This window comes from Aspergillus saccharolyticus (assembly GCF_003184585.1).
Source record: "Aspergillus saccharolyticus JOP 1030-1 unplaced genomic scaffold BP01scaffold_15, whole genome shotgun sequence".
NCBI lineage: Eukaryota > Fungi > Ascomycota > Eurotiomycetes > Eurotiales > Aspergillaceae > Aspergillus > Aspergillus saccharolyticus.
Window position 1 is genome coordinate 438005 of NW_020290625.1, and position 21296 is coordinate 459300.

Below are 21296 nucleotides of genomic sequence, written 5' to 3' on the forward strand. Positions count from 1 at the left end.
AGGAGTTGTACATATATACACAGTCCTGTTCTTCGTTCACAGGTTCCTGCGCTAGATTGGCAGTTCAATACACCTGTGATTCACGATTCCACGATTCAGTTTTCTCCAACTTAGAAAGCTTTTTAGACCGGCTCCGGATAGAGACACAGAGGGAAAAGTAGGTACGGATAGGTAGATAAGGCGCTAACCGATCGACGACCAGCTTCCCTCCCTCTGTACAGATTATGCTGGGGTCAAGGAACAAAGGACGTGGAAATAAGCATTGATGCTGAAATATCTATGCCTCCTCGTCCTCGACTTCTTCGATTTGAACCGAACGAAGCTCCTGGTTGAACCTCCTTTCCTCTTCTTCTAACATTCGCTTCTGGGCATCATCGTCGTCTGTCGTTTCTGGGTGATTTGCAGTTTCATCTGTGCCAGCCTGGGCCGAGTCCGCCTTATAGCCTGCCTTCTCCAGCCGGTCCATTTCCTCCGGCTCCAAGAGCTTACCCTGCCCTCGTATAGCGTCCTGCTTGGCTCTGACGGCGGCAGGGATAAATTTGTTGATAGCTTCCTGTCGCAAGTCACGAATCTGCGGCTTGGCCTCGTAGACCGTTTTTGCTTCCACCATGGGTGGTTTCACAGAAAGAGCATGTGGTCCTCGTGCACCCTCGGCCTGGTCGCCGCCTGGCCTCCTCTGGAACTGGCGCGGAATTGGTGGAGGCGTATCCCGAGGCATGGGTATCCTTCGCACCTCCTCATCCGTCTCGTCGCTACTCTCACTGTCCCGATTATGCCGTCCAAAACGCCCCCCGCCGCCACCACCACCATCCCTCCTGCGCTTTCCCAGAACCCCGCCGTCATCCCCGTCGTTGTCCCCTCCGCTTCTAGGCCCGAACGTCGCGAATTTAGGAGCCTTATCTCCTAGTGCCTCTCGAGCCTTGAGCACCGCGCGATGATCTCGTTGGAGCGCTTCAAGTAATTGTTGATCGCGTGGTCGTAGCTTTTGTCCTGATGCCTCTATTGCTTTGATCTCGTCGATTTGGCGCTGAATGCGCTCCGGATTGCGACGGGCGAGTTTCTCATTCCGACGAGCTAACGCCTCAGCCTTGCCCTTCTTAAGGCTCTTCTGCTTATCCAACTTCCGCTGCGCCGCGGCAGGGTTCAGAGTGCGCTCTTTGTCTTTCGGCATTGTTGTGGACTAATGTGACGATATGGTATGAGCGGCGGAGAACAATTTCGTTGGGTGTTTGCAAGGTATTGCCTTGACTTGTAGTCAAATCTTCAAGGTACTGAGCCTGTATAACCGGCAGGATGCGGGCTATGATATGTACTGTACTTCAAATCTCAAGAGGTTGCTGAAACGAGTTCGTAATCAATTAGTCAAGATACCATATCTACACAACTGCTCCACGACCGTGTTCCTTGTGTCCTTTGCCTGCTGACAGAGGGGGAGGCGCGGGCTGGACCGCGAGGGGCAAAGAGTATGGATGCATGTCTTATGTGTATGACGGAATGTGCGTGGCCAGAAGATCGGAGTGAGAGCTTCCTGCTGCAGCCTAGAACGGCTTAGAAGAGGGGGTGAGGTCTAGAGATTACTCACAGGCTGATGGCAAAGGAGGAAAAAGCTGCATGAGCAAGCCCAACCACGGGAGTAGCGGGTTCGCGAAGCCGCAGGTGTAGCTGCGGAATCTTGGCTAAGACCAATGAACGTCGCGCGGGCGCACTGCTCTAGCCAGCCTCACAGGTTGGGCAGCGTGCGGTGACTGTGGGATCTAGATTTGAGCAAGCGAATGGGTTGAGAGGGCAGGAAGATAGCGAGCTCGATGGCGGCTGGAGAAGCGCAGGGTGCGGCAATTCGGGCGCGTTGGTTGGCGAGGAATAGGATGGGGTGGTGACTGATGTGTGATTGGACGGCAGGTAAGGGTTGGTATGTGAAGGGATCAAAGATTCTTGACGGTCCCAGATAAAAGAAAGGAGATGGGAGACAATTCAATGAGTTGGTGAAGAGGAGGAAGTGAGTTAAAGGATAACTTCAGAGGGTAGGTTGAACCAAACGGCTGGAGATTGCGGGCGGGCAAGATGACGGTTGCCCAATTGGGAAGTCCCCGGAGCGGCTTCCAGCTCGAAACGAGAGAACCTCGCGATCGCGTTGATGTTCGCTATTTGGATTAAATAACCCTGCATTCAGTCGGAGAACATGATTATAACAGCAGTAATTATCAGTCGCTATCATCGCTGTTCGTGTCGTTGCGCCCCCTTTCTCTACTGGGTCTCTCCAGAAACAGCTTTGTCCGTTCCATATATATACTCCTCTTAGGCGAATATATCACCCAGCCGGATCGCATTCTTTTTTCAGCCTTGATCACACGGTCCTCTTTCGAAGGACGGCGCCCGAATGAAGGCAAGGAGGGCTATTTGATCAAAGCTCCTTGAATCAGCCAGTTCAGTTCGGTTTTGTCCTCCGTCTTTTACGCATTGATTGCAACATCTTGCGTTCACGTTGGTTGCTCTCCGTTTTGTCTCGCGCTCCCCTCCCCCTCCTTGCTCTGCCTCGACTCCAACGACCACATCTACCGACACTCTTTATCATTCATCTCTTTCCCCATCGCCTTACCTGTATCGACCATTGGAGTCTACTGATCGCCGTTGTTGAAGAAACGTGCGTTAGGCTTTTAATCGTGGAAACCGGACTCAGCTCCCCGTCGGCCTCCTCCCAGTGTAACCCCCCCCCCCCCGACCGACTCACGAGGGCCGCTATCCTTCGTTCTTTTTTCTTTGCCGCCTATAAATTAATAGGCTGATCTCTTCCCCTAGCGAGCTTCCTCCAGTGGCCTCCAATGACACCGTAGGACGCTCAAGGAACAATTAGGCCGCCCTGGGGCAGAGGCAGACTACACCATTGACCTACTCTCGGACAAACTACTTCAACCCAGCAGGTGATTTCCCTCCTCTACCCACTACCTCGTCTCGCAGCCGCACCGTCCTCTAAGCTTCAGCCACTACGCCCCTTCGCGGTCTTTTTCTCACTTATTTCGGTTCTCACCATGAACTGCGGTCCGTTCTACACTCGAATCCTAAGATCAGCCGGCGCTTCCTAGAACTCTGTCGCGGTAGGAGCATGTCTCTGCCGGGACCAAATGTCCGTATCAGCATCGATCCCCGACACTTCGCTTGGCCTTACCTCCTCCGAGATCCAGATCCTACGACAACAACAACAAATTGCACTTCAGGGCAGCCATGGGACCAATGGTATTTCCAGAGGCAGAGGGACCGGACGAACGAGCAATTCCAGTTCCCGCGCCGCCAGTGCCGCCAGCAGTCATGGCCGGTTACTGCTGGATCCTATGAGTTTACGAGCACTTTCGCAGCAGTTGGATGGATTGCAGCAACAAATGCGGAGTCGCATTGATTATGTATGTTTGATACCCTTGACATTGTGCAATCATGCATGTTTGAGCGTCTCCGCCTACCTTTGAGTGATTAGTCTCATTTGTGCCCCTGTCGCCTATAGGCAATTTGTCCCCTTAAAAAAGATATTACGTACTTCACACACACGCGCGCAAGAATTTTGACACCCTCCCAAGCCTTGAATGCTAATCGCTGGTAGCTCGAGGAACAAATGCAGCTGTCGATTCAAAACAGCTACGATCGTGCCGGCAACGTTGTACGCAATGCTGACGCCGAAATCGCCCGCACCCGGTCCATTTTAGCCTCCATAGATGAGCTGGAAAACGAGCTCGCCAAGATCGGGCACATAAGAGAAATTGTGAAAGCATACCGCGGCCGCATAGAAGGTCTTGATCAACGGCTGGACCAAGCTGCCCGTCGGAGGCATTGAACTTCACGAATCAGCCCTCTTAACATAGTACCCATTTTTCCCGATGCATGTCGGTCGTCCCAACATCACTCAATATCGCTGGCGCCCATGCACTTCAGCCTCTTCTCCACCCTATTCGCTTCACAAACATTATTGGGACCAACTGATCTCAGTATGTTTATTGCAATTTTACTCGATTGATTGTCCTTGAGATGGTTCGTTTTAGTAAGCCTCTGGACATCTTCCGCCAAAACAAAACCTTAAGACGTCAGCATTCAACGTTCTTATTACCAACATTCTAGCACCGACACGAAACTACAGAGTATAAACCAACCTCGTCCTCACGGACTCATCGCCATCATTACGCCTATGCACAACCAGCACGCAGTTCGATATGCTTTCTTTGATTTACACCATGGTTGAACCATGAGTCTTCAGGAGGGTTTATGGCTCTCATAATATTATGTACTTGGAGAGGCCTATTGACTAGAGCTTTTGATGTTCGCCACGCGGCGGTTTTGAAATGTGAACCCTATTCGACCATTGGCAGAAACAGTATGGCGTTGTTAGCGTTTGGGCCCCGTTTATTGACTTTGCTACTACTGGACCTTGTCTCCATATTTACGACTCATGTCCCCCATATCCACGAACCTCACGATCTGGCTATCTGTTCAATCATGAAGCAATTTCCCAGTGCGCCTTTTTTAAGAAGCTGACTTGACATTTTTGGTCTGCATATATTCACCTTCGCTCCAATACCCACTATGTGTTGGTACCACATCAGTGAGCCTTCTACTGCTACCCAGCAACTCAGTCGGCCCTCAGCATAAGATCACCGTACCCCAGTCTAAAGAAACTGGTGAAACATCACTTGTATGGATCATGAGACTTGATAGGATGTGTGCCCATGACGGAGTGGTAGCTAGGTGGTGGTGGCGTTTGCGAAAACGTCCATGTATATCGAGGTATAGCAGGGTAAAGTTAATCAATCCCCCAGCTCGGGATATGTGACTCGATCGGTGTATGCCCATCATCTTAACACAAGTAGGCATGACTGCGCGCGCGCAGAGCCACATCGGGAAGAGGCGCTCGAACCTAATCATCATGAATTGGCTGCGAGACTGGTCAATCTTGCCCATGATTCGGGATGGGTAATGCTGCAAGGCGCGTCGGCAGCCTTTCGCGGGTTGGAAGACAGATTTGGATTCCGCAGCGCGAGCATATATTCAGGAGCCTGTGCTGGTCTTATTTTCTTGCTTCTCGTGCGCTTTTTCTTGCCGACGAGCAATTAACTTCTTGCCGCGCTTGTCTGTTTGAGGGAACCGCTTCTCTGTGCCGCAGGTAGAGCAACGAATGACCAACAGATCAGCCCATGGCTTTCTGCGGCCGCGGCTAGGGTTCCTCAGTTCTTTTGTACAAGTCGACCCAGGAATTAGAAGCGTGTCGCATCGCTTGCAGAAAGATCTCTTCATATCAACGGGAAGGCGAAGCTGTGTTTTCAGAGATACGCCGCGCATCTGCGACACATAATTCCGAGATAGTTGAGGTAGCTCGCCGGTTGCAGTCTGCTCCTGCGAAAACTGGCTTTGACCCACAGCATCGGTAGAGCCAGCAGTGAGTGGCACTATATGCGTTGGTACAGGTGGTTCCTGGTCATTTGACTCATTGGTGGTAACGCCAGTATGACAAGCGCCGGACTGGGCTTGCAGGAAAGTAGCCGCTTTGTATAGATAATCTATACGCGCCCGTATATGGCTGTTGACACCCCCTGCGGAGTCCTTTTTTCCTTTGGACTTTCCTTTGACCATTGCGACGAAAGTGTGGGTCTAGATGCTTGCGGATGATAGTGTTGCAGTCCAAGTGATTGATGCGGGGAGATCGAAGAGGAATTGAAGCTTCGCTATAAAAGCGAACCAAAAGCGGTCGATGGGGCCCGGGCCATGGTGACTAATTGACTTTGACACGTGACTGAGCTGTCTGGGGCTCAGCCGCTCCATCCCTTCGCGCGGCGACTGTCCTTCTCTCCATCTCCATCCTCTTCCTTCCGCGCAACAACCTGTCATCACCCTCATTCTATCTAACGACATCGACGAGGGCATTATACGTACTACTGAGAACATAGATCGACTTTCTCACCAGCTTCAACCCCTTTCCTTCCCACAATATCAGACACAGGCTTCTCTGCCTTGGTAAAAGCGACGCGCTTCGACAGACAGAGTTTTTCCATCTAGACAACCTTTTATCTCACCACAAACCACCATCATGTCTCACGAGGAGGATCTCATTGACTACTCCGACGAGGAGCTTCCCACCACCGACGCGGCCGCGACCACCGCTGCTCCCGCCGCCAATGGAGAGGCCAAGAAGGGCGACTTGACTGTTTCTGGCGGCCGTTCCGACAAGAAGGGCAGCTATGTTGGCATTCACTCTACCGGTTTCCGTGATTTCCTGCTCAAGGAAGAACTCCTGCGTGCTATTACCGACTGCGGTTTCGAACATCCATCGGAGGGTTAGTCCATCATACGTATTCTTTCCCAAATCAAAACCTCCCTCCATTGCTCCAAGTTTCAACGTCCGTCCGTCCATCTCCGCGAGGGAAAACAAGTTTCATGGTCGCTTCCGGACATATATCTGCGTTCGAGCTCGTGGGCGGCATGAGGATGCGTGTTCGGGTCATCAAAAGACGAGCCACTCTGCTTGCAAAAGTAGAGCATATAGGCTTCTGCTTGTTGCCTTCCTTTGCTTCGGCAAACCACGGCAAGACCGTGCTCAGCAAGATCCTCAGGGAATTTTTTCGCCTGCGACCACTCAATGTGGCTACTGAGTGGGTGTTTCGAACGAAGTAGGATTGCTCCTGCTATTGTCTCTACATGATACTTGTCCTCTTGCCGCCCGCAGAGAGCTCTTGGTATAGGAGTCTGTACTGTTGGCGATTGCATTGTCGATTTAGTGCTCTTTGTGAGCTCTTTTATTGTTATTGTTCCGTGCTGGAGACATCAGATTAGCGCGTTATCCTTCAGCTCGGAGCCTCGGGGGGATGGACGGACTTGCGACACGGATTGCTTCATTTCATTAAGTCTCATGCATCGAGTACAAGTCTAACATACGGTTTCGCCTACCACAGTCCAGCAAGTTTGCATTCCTACCGCCATTTTGAACGTGGATGTTCTGTGCCAGGCCAAGTCTGGTCTCGGAAAGACTGCAGTTTTCGTCCTCACCACATTGCACCAGCTGGAGCCCGTTCCAGGAGAGTGCTCGATCCTCGTCATGTGCCACACTCGTGAGTTGGCCTACCAGATCAAGAACGAATATGCTCGTTTCAGCAAGTACCTTCCCGACGTCCGGACCGCCGTCTTCTACGGAGGTACTCCCATTCAGAAGGATCTTGAGGTCCTGGCCAACAAGGAGTCTTACCCCAACATTGTCGTCGGTACTCCTGGTCGGTTGAACGCTTTGGTTCGCGACAAGAAGCTGTCTTTGCGAAATGTCAAGGCTTTCGTTCTTGACGAGTGCGACAAGATGCTCGACCAGATTGGTGAGTTATTGTGTATTGGGGCGGCCAGTCTGGATGCTAACCATAATCGATAGACATGCGCCGCGATGTCCAGGAGATCTTCCGTGCTACTCCCGCCGATAAGCAGGTCATGATGTTCTCTGCCACCCTGTCCCAGGAGATCCGTCCCGTCTGCAAGAAGTTCATGCGCAACCCTCTCGAAGTTTACGTCGACGACGACACTAAGCTCACCCTCCACGGTCTGCAGCAGTACTACATCAAACTCAGCGAGACAGAGAAGAACCGTAAGCTTAACGAGCTTCTGGACAGCTTGGAGTTCAACCAGGTCATTATTTTCGTCAAGAGCACGCTCCGTGCTCAAGAGCTCGACAGGCTGTTGCGGGAATGTAACTTCCCCAGTATTGCAGTTCACTCCGGAGTGAGCCAGGAGGAGCGGTGAGTTTGTTTTACCGTTTGATTGTGGTGGGCGGCTACTAATTCCTTGCAGTATTAAACGTTACAAAGAGTTCAAGGAGTTCAACAAGCGTATTTGTGTCGCTACTGACGTTTTCGGACGTGGTATCGATATCGAGCGTATCAACCTCGCTATCAACTATGATTTGCCGGGTGATGCCGACTCCTATCTCCACCGTGTTGGTCGTGCTGGTCGTTTCGGTACGAAGGGTCTGTCCATTTCCTTCGTCAGCACCGAGGACGACGAGAAGGTTCTTAAGGACATTGAGAAGCGCTTCGAGGTTGCCCTTCCGTAAGTAGTCTAAGCCTCTCGTTCTTGCAGCCCATGCTAACAATGCTTTTTAGCGAATACCCCGAGGGCGGTGTCGATTCCAGCACTTACATGGCTTAAGTGCGTGTGATCTACGTCGGGAGCTGTTCCATACGATAAATCTTTTTTCCCTATCTCGGTTCTACTGTTTATTATTTCCTTTTGGCGTGATGGTTCGGTTACATTTTCCTCACTCTGAGGCAAGGCACTGGTTGGATTAGGCCGGAAAAGACCAGAGACATGTAGGCAGAAAAGCATACTCAGAAGCGAATTCGATACCAGTGCCTCCTGCACTACAGCTGTATTATAAATGTATGTTTGAGGGGGGCAATGAGGACATAAGCGTAGTCGGGAATTTTGTGGTTGAAAGGTAACCTTCTATCGCCCGCCCAGATACCCAACAGCTCATAGTTCGCAGCTTCAGCATGACGGTATGGAGCAGAAGCTGCTCCCGTTGTAAGCAATGTCGCCAGACAGGAATAAGAGGAACGCTGAGACACTCAGCATTAACCAACTGCCCGAGCCGAGTTATCGATAAAGCCCACCGCAACTGTCGATATCACCGTTATCTACGCAGTACGTCGGAAAGACGTCAAGTCATGAAGCTGTGATGAGCGAGTGAGCGAGTTGCTCCGACAGGAAGAATCCCGACTAAAATAGGAATCCTCAGATGTTGTCCGTAACAACCATAGTAAGGGAAGAAGCGGGCGGGCCAGCGAAGGAGGTTGATAACGATTTGAAGTTACTCCGTAGTTATTCACGGAATCAATGACGCAACACTTGGAGCTCTTTCTTCCTCTCCACTCCACTCCAATCAAGAAACACGAGAGGGTATATTTGATTTGGGTTTAGGTTTATATTCAACTCAGTTCCCTCTCCATTATTATCCTCTCTCTATAAATCAATTAACTCAATAATCTTCTCCCCCCTCCCTTTTCTCTCTCTCTCTTACCATAACCTGTACAGAAACCCCTTCCTTCCACCTCATCAATAGAACTGATAAACAATGAGCCCGCGCTGCTTCATCGTCCGCCACGGCGAAACCGAATGGTCCCTCAACGGCCGACACACGGGCACCACCGACCTGCCCCTCACGGAGAACGGGGAGAAGCGCATCAAGGCCACCGGCAAAGCCCTGGTAGGGAATGACCGGTTGATTGCCCCGAAGAAGTTGGTTCATGTGTATGTGCTTGTTGTCCTCTCCCGCATTTTCTGGGTTTTCAGTGGTATCTACGTTTGGTTTGTGTTGTTGGATGATATCCCGGATATCCCGGGTCTCACGAGTTTGGGACTTGTCTTTTGCCCCATCCCCCGCCATAATCTTGTTTATTCTGGTTTACTGGATGAGCAAACAAAGAGGGGGTCATAAACCACCCAGCCTAGCAAAGGAATACATACGGATGCATAAATACAACAAGGCTAATCAAAGATGTGATGTGGGGGAAAAAACAGCTACGTTTCGCCCCGCGCCCGCGCGCAACACACACTCGAACTCCTTGAACTTGGCTGCAAAGAACGTTTACCCTGGACGGAGGAGCGCAAGTCCGAGGCGGAGGAGCCGATCCGCACCGAGGCACGGGTCGAGGTTACCGAGGCGGTGCGCGAGTGGGATTATGGGGATTACGAGGGGTTGACCAGCAAGCAGATCCGGGAGCTGCGCGAGAAGAATGGGGAAGGGCCTTGGGATATTTGGCGCGATGGGTGTCCTGGGGGAGAGTAAGTCTTTGTCCCTTTTTTCTGGTGTCTTAATAATAGGGAGGGAGGGGGCTGTTTCATCTTCCTTGGCTTTCTTATGCGGAGGAAAGGAGAAAGAAGTCACTGGCTGGATTGCAATGCTTGGATTGTTGGTGATATGCGTTTGTGTGGTCATTAATCCTAACTGAACGGCAAAACAACTAGATCCCCCGAAGACGTCATCAAGCGCCTCGACGCCCTCATTGCCGAAATTCGAGCCAAGTACCACAATCCCTGCTTTGAGTCGGACAGCGGCAAGGGTGATGTCCTGATCGTAGCGCACGGACATATCCTGCGAGCGTTTGCGATGCGCTGGACAGGGAAGCCGTTGACGGAGACGGCATTGATTTTGGAGGCGGGTGGTGTGGGCACGTTGAGGTGAGTTTGTTTTCTTGGCTGCGGCGCGCGCGCGCTCGACGATCCTTCTCTGTCGGCCCGATTCTTCCCTCTTTGCTCTGTGAGTATCTGCAATATCCATGCTGACTTTCATGCCACACAGTTACGAGCACCACAACATCGACGAGCCAGCAATCATCCTCGGCGGAGGTTTCGTTGTCGACTCTTGAGGTGATCTTCTTCGTGGTCTCTCGATACGATGGAGACAAGGACAAACAGCAGTGTGTGCATGTTACTGTGTCCCCGCCGAACAACACGAGACTAGACCGGGCCAGCGGGGGAGAAGGGAAAGGAGGTTTATATCGACCGACGGTGACGTTTGATCAAAGTATCACCCTCCTAGACGAACTCGAGTCATAGGATCTGCAAACATCACAACAATCAGTCCTAGGCACTTGAGAAACCCAATAGAACAGCTTCCTTAGAATCCCCAAGCAATACTTACCCATTTAGCCAAAAGGCCCCATCAACTCAGCAGGAGACACATAAATAGTACATGGCATGCAATTCTCCGGGCGCCAACCTCGAACATTTATCTGTCCTTGACAGAGCCTCTCCCCCACAACTTACTCATTCTCACTCTCACTCTCATTCTTCCCACCAGCGCCCGTGCCCGCTGCACCAGCTGCTGCGCCACCACTACTCTCATTCTTAAGAATCCCCTCCTCTCCCAGAACCTTAGCCGACCCCATGAATAAAGCCCCGACGTAGCCGCCCAGAAACCGCATATCCTCCGCCTGCACGGCTGTCATGCGCACCAGGTTCTCTGTATCGCGGAGGTGGCTGTTCAGCTGGCCGAGCTGCGCGTAGAGGTTGGCGTACTGTCGGGTTTTGGCCATGGACATGCTCGTGCTGCTGCCGCCGCCGCCGCCCCCATAGCCCATGGAAGCCGAGGCAGGGAGGATGGAATGACGGGGTAGGCGCTGGGATTGGCTGTGGGTGTATTGATGCGAGGGAGGCATGATGGTGATCTTGTTTTCGCGGCTAGAAGATGGATTTCAGGTGGCCGCGAATGGGTTAGGAAGTTGAATGAAACTAGGTTGACGTCCTGAATTCCGGTTGTTGACAATCTACGGTTTGGATCACGTGAGACCGTCGCCGCGGCGACTCTGCTGCTCCAGCGGCCGGAGCTGGTACCGTCCGTGGACACTCTGCCATTACTTTCCAATCAAGAGTTACTTTGATGGTTGCAGCAAACATGGTTCTTCTAATCAACTGGATAGTTACCCTGCCCACACAATGGCCTGGTTGCTTTCACTATTACTCTGCTTGGACATGAACCGAGCCAAATCAAATCAATCAATCACCCGGATAAATGATGGACCCCCTGCTCTTTTTATGCGCCAGAAAGCAGACCACGATGAAAAAGAAAACGGCAGGGCCGCAGAGGCACATCGGATAAACAACAATATAGGAAATGCAAAGGAGAGCATGCATGTCAGACTGACTTGGAAAAGGTAAGGAAATGAATCAGGCAGCAGAGAATAATAAGGTCAAGTAGAGGACGGAACCACATGTATGAACTCAACAAAATCATGCGCCGACTCGCATAGTGTACAACAATTTGTCATGCAGAAGCACAATGTATGATCAGTACTGGAGAATGAACGTCCGTGGTATAGCTGCGAAAAGTCAAAAAAGGTATTTATCGCTCGAGCAGAGGCCCGTCAGCATGGGAATCAAGAATTGCCGCTGAGGTGATTTGGAAACAGGTGAGAAGGGCAAATGTAGGAGAATCACCCCACGGGCAACCCGTGCGCAATAGCGCCGCTCAACCAAATGAGAAATCAGGGAAAATCCTTAAGTCCGTTGCATATATGTGAACAATTGAAAACAACCCGAGGATGAAACGGAGGAGTGCGGTTCGATCCTCTTTTTTTCCTGTTGCTGAGCATCTCATTAAAATATATTCTTTATAAGAGGCAAAAAGCAACTTGGGAGGAGAATTCCCCCTTCGTGCTGAGAAAGAGGAAGTATAGAGATCACGGCAGGAATGCGCACAGTCGGAGGAACAAACGTGCTCAGCTGCCGTAGGGAGAGGGCTAGAGGGGAAACGGGTTTTTGGGCTTTGACATTCAACGAACAGGCGCCGCAGCTTGCTGCGCGCCGAGGCTGATCTGGCTGCTGTGGGCTGAATTCTCGGAATCGAGGTTCGCACTAGCGCCGCTGTCACCACTCCCCGCGCTGGCGCTCGCACTTCCAGTCAGACTTCTTTCCTTTGGAGTGCCCTTAGTGGGATACGAATTGCTCACCCCAATGTGTTGCTCAACTTGTTGCGGGCCTACCGCATTACCATGTCCTGGGGGATACTTGGGAACAGGTGCCCGCATGTGTCCCGGAGGAGATGGGTGACCGCCATTCGGAGGCCCGGGGGGAGGACCGAAGTGTTGATCCTGAGCAGTGGCCGGACGGCCCATACGAGGACCCGGTGGGCCACCGTAAGGAGTTGCGGGAGAATGGCTGTTTCTCCGACTTTGTGGGTAGGGGTGCGGAGGATAGTCGCCCATTCGACTCGTGGTCATGGAATTGGTACGTGAACCTGCAGCCATCTGGTTTCTATCCACAGAGCCATACCGATTCGATGAGTAAGCCATCATGGGGTTGTCCAGCAGGGAATCGTGAAGCCCGGGGATCTCCTGCATGATGCGATCGCTGGCACGCTTCCTTCCTCCGCCAAAGTAGCGGCTGAACGTAGACGAACGGCCGCCGCCGCCGCCGCCATTGGAAAGAATCTCGGGGTTCTTCCGTATTTGGCTGGCGCTCGGGTATTTCTTAGCTCTTCGAGATGTGATACTCATCATATCCACATTGTCGGGGTCGATGTTTGGGACCAGGCTGGTATCCATAGGATCGAAGTAATCATCCTCATCTTCTTCGTCGAAAGTGGCTCTGGAGGGAGCAGCCCTGCGGGGTGGACCCCGTCTCATGCTCATTTCGTGTTCTCGAAGCTGCAACTCACGCTGCCGCAACGCCAGCTCTCGTTCTCTCAAGGACAAGTCAGCAGTCGACTGCGAGTGGCCAGGGCCAGGAGGACCATCTGGGTAACCGTTGGGATTTCTCGGGGGAGGTCCAGCTTCGCCAGCATCATCATAAACGACCAGGTGGCTGAATTCCTCCAGACCCTCTAGAGACGGCTCACGGGGCATCCTGGCAGCAGCTGGTAGAGGTTGTGTGCTGCTGGGTCGCGGCATTCCAGGCATCGGCGGTCCGCGTCGAGAAGGTGGCATCATCATTGCGGAACTCGACCTGCCGGGGGGTGGACGCATGGGAGGGCCATTCCGTGGTGGGGGAGCCGAAGACATCCGGGTGGGTTGTGAAGGCGGGGGGGCTTGGATGGACGGGGTGGGGGATTCACGAGGTTTGCTCAAATTAGTGGTATTAACGTGGTGTAAAATAGCATAGATGGTTTCGATACGAGGAAGTCGAATGCTGAGTTCGGTTGCCAGCTTGATCGGTGACCCGAGGTATGTCTCGATCTCCATGGGACGACGAGCTTGGAAATCCTGGTACATTGCGTTAGGTGATTGAGACGCGGCCATCGCATCCATTGTCTTCTGCGAAAAGTCACTGGGGAAAGAGCATCCATGTGCTTTAGCCAGTGTGATGAGCTCATCAATCACGTCGGTCACCAATTGCCGTACGCCGACCTTCTGCAGGAGTTCCGTGACGTTCCCACTGTCAAACATGACACTTGTCGGGTAAAACGCGATGGGACTGGAGGTTGACTAGATTAGCATTGTGTGCTGCAAGACCCAAAGTTCGTGATTATTTACCCTATAATACGCTCAAATTGCTCTTGTCTGATGTTGTTTGAAACTTTGCAGTCCACTTGACCGGAGTTCAAGGTCATTGCCAAGGCGGAGGCCATGTCGGTTTGCATTGACGAAGGGATGTTCGAATTCTTGTTGGTAGCACCAACCCAGATATTTGACGAGTTCAAGTGCTCGAACTCGCTGGGTCCAATCTGTGAAATCTCCACGCCAGAAACGAGCGAGAGGACAACATTCGTAGGGAACCGTTGCTCGAGGTGTGATTCGACGCCAAGGGTGTTGGTGGTATTGAGCAAAATACAGGTATGTTGAGGGGTAACCACGGATTCAATCACTGCGGCCAGGTCGTATACATCGGGCAATGCCTTCACGCAAAGAATTACATAGTCATAGGCATTTTCTCGCGATGCCGCCTCTTCCGGTGAGCGTACCACTGTAGAGTGACTCTTGTCAGCTGACCATTACAGCCGCTTGCGGTAATTCGACAAAGACGAGAGAAAACATACCGTGACGAGGCTTGAATCTTTCATTGCCGAAGGCTTTCGACCTATTGACTGATTGTTAGAAGCCGTTTGATGCGCAGTAGCCAGAGAGACAAACTTGAAAGACACTCCGTATTGCGAAACCGCTTCAAATCCCGACTTCCAGACTAGTGTTACATCGCAGGAGGTTGACGCCTGGAGCCTCCAGGACAGAAAAGCTGAGATAGCGTTGCTGCCGACTAAACAGACCCGTGTTAGAAGACGACCCATGCTGTAAGAGATTGACGATCAAGGCAGAGGAGGCCGGGGGGGGGGGGGGGGAAATTGTGGATTCATGAGAGGGGGCAGCGTGAGGCTCATCCGGATAACAAAAAAGCAGCGATCCGTTCGGACTGGGTGAATCTAGTGCCGGCGAAGACTGAGACTAACCTGACAAAACGCGCAGGCGCGGTGGAGGAGCCATGACGAGTGATCAAAGTTGGAAAGAAGCGTTTCGTCGAGCCGGTAAGATGGTCACTGAAAAAGCCGAACCCGAAATCGCCAGAGATCACGGCTGGGATGCGCGATTGACGTAGGCTGCCACCGAACGAGAAAACGCAGTGCGATCGCCGAAACTAGGATTATCGATTCACTTCGGATGCTGGACAATACGCGACAAGCGCCAAGGGTAAGAGAGTGAAAGTAAGGGGAATCACAGAAGAGAAATTCTCCAAACAGTGAACGAAAATGAATAGGGAGAGAAAAAAAAAAAAGAGGAGTTCCAACCAGGACGAACGAAAGGAGGTGGTGACGATCGTAGCGAGGGAGGGCGAGAGAGGGATTGTGAGGGAGAGTAAAAGACAAGTCCGTGAAACGAAAGGAAGAGAGAAAGAGAGGGGGAGAGGGGGGAGAGAGGGAGGGTGGGTGAAGAGAAAGAAGGATGATTAGTGAAAGGGGAGGAAGAGGATAGCAACAGTCGAAGTTGTCGGAGAAGAGGAAGAGAGAGAGAGAGAGTGAGTGAGTGAGAGAGAGTGAGAGAGAGTGAAATCAGGATGGGATGAGATTGGGATTATTGGGGATGGGAAATAAGGTGTGGATGGTTTGGCTTGCTTGTGTTTCGCAGTAGTAGCAGTAGCAGCACCAGCAGCACCATTACCAGCACCAACCAACAGCAATTCAGTCAGCTCTGGGCGTATGGGCAGCCCAAATGGGGGAGCTGATGGAGCCGTACGTATCTCTCTTTTTTTTTTTCTCCTCTGTAATAATAATTTTTTTAAACTTTTTTTGGTTTACTTTTGTTTTCTCTTACCTGGTTTGCTTGTTCACCCATAAACCTCTAACGGTTGTCGTGGATCCCCCGCCAGGGCTCAATCCGGAAACGGAGGCAGGAAAGGAACAAGACAACAATTGACTGTTGACGGAGGGAGTAGGGAGGGGACGGAGAAGATTGACGGAGAGAAACTCTGCAAGCGACAATCGAATGGCGAAAGTGTGAGTGACTGAGTAAGAAAGAATGTCTGCCTCCGGAGACAGGCAGGACGAGGAGGCGCGATGAGACACGCCGATGAATGACAATGATGGGCTGAAAATTGGCCGCAGGCTAAGAATACCTCCTAGTAACTTAGTGGACAAGGTAGTGCTGGCTGCCTATGTTGCTGAGGTACTCCGTACTGACACTAGTTATGTTCATATGCTACGCCTTCTATGATAACTAACCAGTTACCTGCAGGCTTGGGATAAACAAGCCATGATCTTCTCTTCTTCTTTATATGGTCACCACAGCCTTCAATGAAGGATACAATCCTCAGGGAATGGTGAGACTACTCAGTCCTTGTTTTGCCATGAAGTTGATCCTGATATCCCAACACAATGATACACTCATGCTAGGAATTAGAAGATTCACTCAGCAGCAGCTGAGATGGTGATATTCTTCCAGACAGGTTGTTTGTGCAGACTAACCCATTCAGAGTATCGTCCACGCTACTCACTTCCGTCCTAACGTTCACAATCAACAAACCGGTTTTTCACTTTCGGATCGGTTGTTCAGTCCCTCTGGCACTCTTTGGCTTGATTATTATGAACTGCCGTCCGTTTAAATTAGTCTGATAAGTTGTGACATAACTAACTCTTCTATTGTCTGAGGGTATGCAATTGCCAGGCAATAAATGCGCTCGATAGCCTGAATACTACGGAGAGTATATTCCTCCCCAAAGTAGAACAGCCCCCATGATAGGTATCTCTGATGATAAGCCCCAGCCATCCATCCATTTCATCTCGAATCTCGATATCATAAATTCTCTCTGTTACCCCTGAATGAAAACCAGGGACGAGTCAAGTCCCCCACTAGGCGTTCAATCCATGGAATTCCCATTAGTGTCAACCGCTACGACCAACCGATCCACGTATGACCGCCGCCGCCGACGCCAGCGACGACGAGGACGATGACGACGGATGAGGGGGGGGTCCGCGGTTTTACTTTCCATGGTGAGGTAACGAGGGCAAAGGAGGTAGTTATCATGATTATTTTGGTTGCTTTAAATTGCTTTACATGTTTACTGTTTAATGAAATAGTTCATCTATTCAATTCTTTCCGTGGAGCATCTCAATTAAAATCATGATTACCAATATTTTATCTTCTTTCTATAAGACACGACAACCTCAATTATCCACATTTACTTGGAACATGGCTGGACTTGGGGCCAACCATGATGCGACCGAGCGGTCATCGAACCAAGTGCAGAACCGCAGCAGCAGCAAACAGTGCAGGCTTGCAGCACATCCTCCCGTCACCTCATAATCCACCCTGGAACCCACACTGTCGTCGTCGGTGGTTCGAGGTCCAAGGCCCGGGATTCGTCCGCTACCATCGGCGGGCGGGAGTTTGGCCAGTCTAAGTGTACTAGATTCAGCGGTAGGCTGGCTTCGGATGCGGGCCCTTCTAACGAAACAGCCAAAGTGCGCTACAAGCCACAAATGGGAGACGCGGATGCCTCCGTCGCGGTCGCAGGTTGTGGGCGGTTCCGAATTTTTTATTTTCAGTCTCTGGAATCACGCCTTGCTCGTTCGGGTAACAAGCTAGAAACAAGGTAAAACCGGGTGAGAGAAATGGGGATCAATATATACCCAGCTGGTTCCTCAAACGTTTCTATCATGGTTCTTAGACTTTCTTTGTTGAACACGATTGAACACGATTCGCGAAAGGGGACACCATCATCACAATGCATACAAGCAGACACTTGTACTTCATATTATGTGTGTATCATTAATACTGCTAAGGGTCCTCACGAAGGTCTAGCCAAGCAGGTCTGTCTACTACGGAGGTCCTGTACCAACTACTCCGTACCTTGCAAAACCAGTCAATGCTCAAGCAGAAGCACCTGTACGGAGGGAGATCGTCAACTCTCCCAAAATAGGTGACGGTGCTTCTGGACCACCAGACCCTGGGGTGCTACTACTCCAGCTAGTATACGGAGTAGACCTAAGCTCAATGTAAGAGAGGGGGTGGTGGTACTCACCAATGGATCCTCCACGCTAAAGATCGCTCGATGGGAAGCTTCGATATTCTTGTTTTGTCCAGCAGACTTTACCTCCCAGCGAAGTGATCATCTCTCTGGCAATATCATACATGACGGACCATCACTCTGGCGATACCCTGCTATTTTGCCGAATACTTTTTTGTCTCCTACCCAGTTCCACTACGTAGATAAAGTATGTGTACCTCATAACACAGGGGAATTCTTCGCCGCTGCAACAACCGGGCAGGGGGCGGCGGTGTTTGTCGAACCCGGGCATGCCATAGATTCCTACCCGCAGTAGGGATCGACACCAATTGCTCATACCGAGCCGGATTGGAACCTTTGTGTTGCTGACCTGTTTGCAGTTTAATCTAAAAGAAAAAAAAAACAATTAAGAGAAAATTACTCAGTAATTGGGGATGCGATCGCGCGGCTGTCTCCGCGACCAGCAATTTCTGTTGCTGCTGTTGCACCTGCTTATGTAAAGTCAGTCTAATGGAAAGGATTTCGCCACTATTATGTTTCATTGATTGACAACAAATTGTTCCTGTACTGTGAAGCGTGAAGGGAGCATTGGCACTGATAGAGTTTGGTCTCAGATTGACTTTCCACAGTCTGAAGTTCTTCTAGCCTTTGAATTCACCGGCTAACTCCGCCCGCATTCATAAGAAGCACAATCTTGATGCGCATAACATAACGAACGTGACAGTGATTTGCCGTGGTTTGTTCAACTTCAGACGCGACACAGTTAGTGGGGGGGATGTACGAGGAGGAAACGAAAATAAGAACAAAAAAAAGGAATGCAATAAATCCAGATTATTCTCTGCAGTACATCTTTTCGACACGCCTCATGGCAACAGCACATCAGTCGAGAATTATTGCTATAATAGATGGAACCCCCTCCCCCTCCCCCCGCAATAGCTTACTTTGGGGGGGAGAATTGGGGGGTGCATTTTGGTGGGTGTGTCGCTGTGGTTGTGGTTGAGGATGTCCCCCGTCAAACTTATGGCAAGACGATGAAGCGGCGAGGACCAGGAATTCGCAGTCACCACCACCAAAACTCATGAAGCACGTCGTAGACTAAAAGTAACGAGTGGATGTGGAACCGGCAGCCTTCGGATGGAAACCAAGGCATCTTCTTGAGCGGGAATCCAGTCTAACTCCTGCTAGCTTGTCTAAGCAACCTAGAACAAATCACATTGTTCGATTTGGCGTGTTTCTATCTATGGCTACTGCCTCAATTGTGGGTCTGGTACTTATCAAATCTTACTGGAACAAGGAAATCTCTTCCCCCCCTCTTCCCCGTTTCAGTCTTCAAGGTTCTTGCAAGTTGCAACCAACCTGGAGGTTTAGTGCTTTAGCAAACCTCCTGGAGTTAACTAAGAAGGGGACCGGCGTGCCTCCTTAGGTTCTAGGAGATGGTCAGATGTATGCCAACTGCCAAGGAGATCATCCCTCTCTAGTAATCTGTCCAGTCATCGCAGTGTGCCTCACGCTTCTGCTCATCAATTGTGCATCTGGCATCAGAAAGGATTCTAACCTCTGCCTTACCAACCTGAGTTTAGCCTAAGTTTAATGTCAGAATTGTCAGACGGTTGCAGGATGGATGAAGATCCCCCCCTCTCATTGGCAGGCTCTTTAGGCATGCATTCGGGTGTAGGTACCTGGTATTTACGGTACACTTTGGTGCATCTAATTCATTATCTCTGGTTCCTGAGATCGTGAATCAGTAGTTAGTGGTCGCAGGACGTGCGAACAGGAACGGACTGTGACCAATCTTTCTAGAAGGTGATATTATCCATGGCGCGCTTTGATGGGTTGCAGGATTGCAATTCCGGGAATCCAGCTCGGCAAGGAACCAAGGTAACTACGGTAGTTGTATCTTGGACTCTGCTACCAAGATACAGAGTACTCCATACCCTTCGTCAACAGCCGCTTGAACAACAAACTCAGCAGAATATAAATAATACGGAGTACTTGGCAACACGATCAGACTGCTGTACAATCGGGCCACAAGATGTGCTCAAATCTGAGAATGTTGTCTATACAGTACATGCAGGCTACGCTAGCGCATGCGCTGGATGTAGCAACTAAACCGGTAGTCCGATGGGCGCCTCGAGCCTTGTGTGCTATCTATGGTTTGGTCGGCGGTGCCCTCAGAAGTACTATACTAAGGTACGGTAGTCTACTAGCTCGTATCTTGCTCGGTTACTGCTACTACTGTATAAGTCAAGAAACTGATAAACCAGTCACAACCCCGCCAGCGACCAAGTAAATTTCATCACCACCTCTCAACATCACAAACTGTCTCCAGCGGGACCCCTTTTCATTCGGACTGGGTCACGTACAACACATGGGAAACCAGGGCCCAAAGCCCCACGGCCATCCCATTCGAAATCCAGCCGAAAACAGTCGACCACGGCGTATCCGAGACCCCTCCGCGAGGGGGAGGGGAAAAAGAGCCAAGGCCGGTCTAATGTACAATGAACGGCCCAACCAGGAGGAAGTGTGGTCTGGGCTCACTCAGAACCCGACCATAGCACCTGCAGGACTAGAGAGCTCAGGCTTATTACAGAAGACTTGACCTACGAACACGTCCATGCCAGAAATGGGGTCTATGCTAATGCGGAATCCGCGCCTGTGCCGATCGATTCTGAGCCGCAACCGCAAAGCGGTCGTTCCTCACTGAATCGCTTGATTTTGACCTTTGAAGGAGCTGCACATGCAGAATCCAGGACTGGTCTATCTATTTTGGTTTTTGAGCTTGCTAGTCTACCTGGAGGAGCTGTGTATGCCGAGTGTCAGCTGCTTTCTGCTACTGCTTTCTCTGGTATAAGCTCCGATGTCGCACATGATACGTTGTAGCCGAACAATACCTTCCCGGACGATTGGGATGTGAACTAGTAGAAGCAGTCGGGTGATGCGCTGGTGTGTAGTCCATCGGAATTGCGAGGTCCCGCTTCCCCGACCTGTCATGCTTACCTTTTGATGCCGTGGTTGGACGAGAACACGGATAACACACCGGGTGAGGATCTTGATGGTTGCCATAAACCCCGCACATCCTCTGCGGTACGAGTAGGCACTTGCCCGGCATTTGTTCAGAAGTCGCGGCTGTTTCCCGCGCCGAGTTGACACACAAAGACGGGAGAAGATAAAGCGGGTGGCCAAGCATGCGGGAAATCATGGAGTACGGAGTACTTCGAGTTGATAGGCGGAAATGGCCATCGTGGCGTGATAGGCACAGACTGGGTTTGACTGGCATCCCACCGCGTCAGGTTTCTTTAGTTTCAACTAGCTCGAACGTGCAGACGTCATGGTTGTGTCGCGACCCCGCTAGACACGAG

The 21296-nt window shown here is 51.1% G+C and overlaps 7 protein-coding genes across 7 annotated transcripts; 3 read left to right on the forward strand and 4 right to left on the reverse strand.

Annotated features, from left to right (window-relative positions):
• Positions 1–53: 53 nt before the first annotated feature.
• On the reverse strand, positions 54–1593 carry BP01DRAFT_49527 (WW domain binding protein 11). Its single transcript, XM_025579902.1, has one exon. The coding sequence runs from the start codon at positions 1169–1171 to the stop codon at positions 278–280; it is 894 nt and encodes a 297-aa protein (XP_025431326.1). The 5' UTR covers positions 1172–1593; the 3' UTR covers positions 54–277.
• A 1026-nt stretch (positions 1594–2619) lies between these two features.
• Positions 2620–4033, forward strand: BP01DRAFT_49529 (uncharacterized protein). The gene is made up of 3 exons (XM_025579903.1): positions 2620–2700; positions 2797–3395; positions 3590–4033. Exons 2-3 carry the CDS (start codon positions 3120–3122, stop codon positions 3818–3820), a joined length of 507 nt encoding a protein of 168 aa, XP_025431327.1. The 5' UTR covers positions 2620–2700; positions 2797–3119; the 3' UTR covers positions 3821–4033.
• A 737-nt stretch (positions 4034–4770) lies between these two features.
• Positions 4771–5665, reverse strand: BP01DRAFT_49531 (ribonuclease P Rpr2/Rpp21/SNM1 subunit). The gene has a single exon (XM_025579904.1). It carries the CDS (start codon positions 5605–5607, stop codon positions 5026–5028), a length of 582 nt encoding a protein of 193 aa, XP_025431328.1. The 5' UTR covers positions 5608–5665; the 3' UTR covers positions 4771–5025.
• A 171-nt stretch (positions 5666–5836) lies between these two features.
• On the forward strand, positions 5837–8378 carry BP01DRAFT_319340 (ATP-dependent RNA helicase SUB2). Its single transcript, XM_025572666.1, has 5 exons — positions 5837–6308; positions 6924–7334; positions 7388–7748; positions 7801–8058; positions 8112–8378. The coding sequence occupies exons 1-5, from the start codon at positions 6062–6064 to the stop codon at positions 8155–8157; spliced, it is 1323 nt and encodes a 440-aa protein (XP_025431329.1). The 5' UTR covers positions 5837–6061; the 3' UTR covers positions 8158–8378.
• A 534-nt stretch (positions 8379–8912) lies between these two features.
• Positions 8913–10205, forward strand: BP01DRAFT_356850 (histidine phosphatase family protein). The gene is made up of 3 exons (XM_025575052.1): positions 8913–9258; positions 9529–9792; positions 9976–10205. Exons 1-3 carry the CDS (start codon positions 9083–9085, stop codon positions 10190–10192), a joined length of 657 nt encoding a protein of 218 aa, XP_025431330.1. The 5' UTR covers positions 8913–9082; the 3' UTR covers positions 10193–10205.
• Positions 10206–10651: 446 nt separating this feature from the next.
• BP01DRAFT_340771 (DASH complex subunit HSK3 family protein) lies at positions 10652–11222 on the reverse strand. The gene has a single exon (XM_025573414.1). The coding sequence runs from the start codon at positions 11166–11168 to the stop codon at positions 10773–10775; it is 396 nt and encodes a 131-aa protein (XP_025431331.1). The 5' UTR covers positions 11169–11222; the 3' UTR covers positions 10652–10772.
• A 1059-nt stretch (positions 11223–12281) lies between these two features.
• BP01DRAFT_382791 (ketopantoate reductase family protein) lies at positions 12282–14921 on the reverse strand (the record flags this gene model as incomplete). Its single annotated transcript, XM_025577391.1, has 5 exons — positions 12282–13920; positions 13980–14409; positions 14483–14523; positions 14577–14697; positions 14888–14921. The coding sequence occupies 5 exons, from the start codon at positions 14919–14921 to the stop codon at positions 12282–12284; spliced, it is 2265 nt and encodes a 754-aa protein (XP_025431332.1).
• Between the last annotated feature and the right edge of the window lie 6375 nt (positions 14922–21296).

Excerpts from the sequence above, each read along its gene's own strand:
- BP01DRAFT_49527 (XM_025579902.1), bottom strand. The coding sequence starts at position 1,171 with ATGCCGAAAGACAAAGAGCGCACTCTGAACCCTGCCGCGGCGCAGCGG.
- BP01DRAFT_49529 (XM_025579903.1), top strand. The coding sequence starts at position 3,120 with ATGTCCGTATCAGCATCGATCCCCGACACTTCGCTTGGCCTTACCTCC. Across the intron at positions 3,396-3,589 it reads TGCGGAGTCGCATTGATTAT|CTCGAGGAACAAATGCAGCT; the intron begins GTATGTTTGATA and ends AATCGCTGGTAG.
- BP01DRAFT_49531 (XM_025579904.1), bottom strand. The coding sequence starts at position 5,607 with ATGGTCAAAGGAAAGTCCAAAGGAAAAAAGGACTCCGCAGGGGGTGTC.
- BP01DRAFT_319340 (XM_025572666.1), top strand. The coding sequence starts at position 6,062 with ATGTCTCACGAGGAGGATCTCATTGACTACTCCGACGAGGAGCTTCCC. Across the intron at positions 7,749-7,800 it reads GGAGTGAGCCAGGAGGAGCG|TATTAAACGTTACAAAGAGT; the intron begins GTGAGTTTGTTT and ends AATTCCTTGCAG. Across the intron at positions 8,059-8,111 it reads CGCTTCGAGGTTGCCCTTCC|CGAATACCCCGAGGGCGGTG; the intron begins GTAAGTAGTCTA and ends AATGCTTTTTAG.
- BP01DRAFT_356850 (XM_025575052.1), top strand. The coding sequence starts at position 9,083 with ATGAGCCCGCGCTGCTTCATCGTCCGCCACGGCGAAACCGAATGGTCC. Across the intron at positions 9,259-9,528 it reads CCGAAGAAGTTGGTTCATGT|CTACGTTTCGCCCCGCGCCC; the intron begins GTATGTGCTTGT and ends GGGAAAAAACAG. Across the intron at positions 9,793-9,975 it reads GATGGGTGTCCTGGGGGAGA|ATCCCCCGAAGACGTCATCA; the intron begins GTAAGTCTTTGT and ends CAAAACAACTAG.
- BP01DRAFT_340771 (XM_025573414.1), bottom strand. The coding sequence starts at position 11,168 with ATGCCTCCCTCGCATCAATACACCCACAGCCAATCCCAGCGCCTACCC.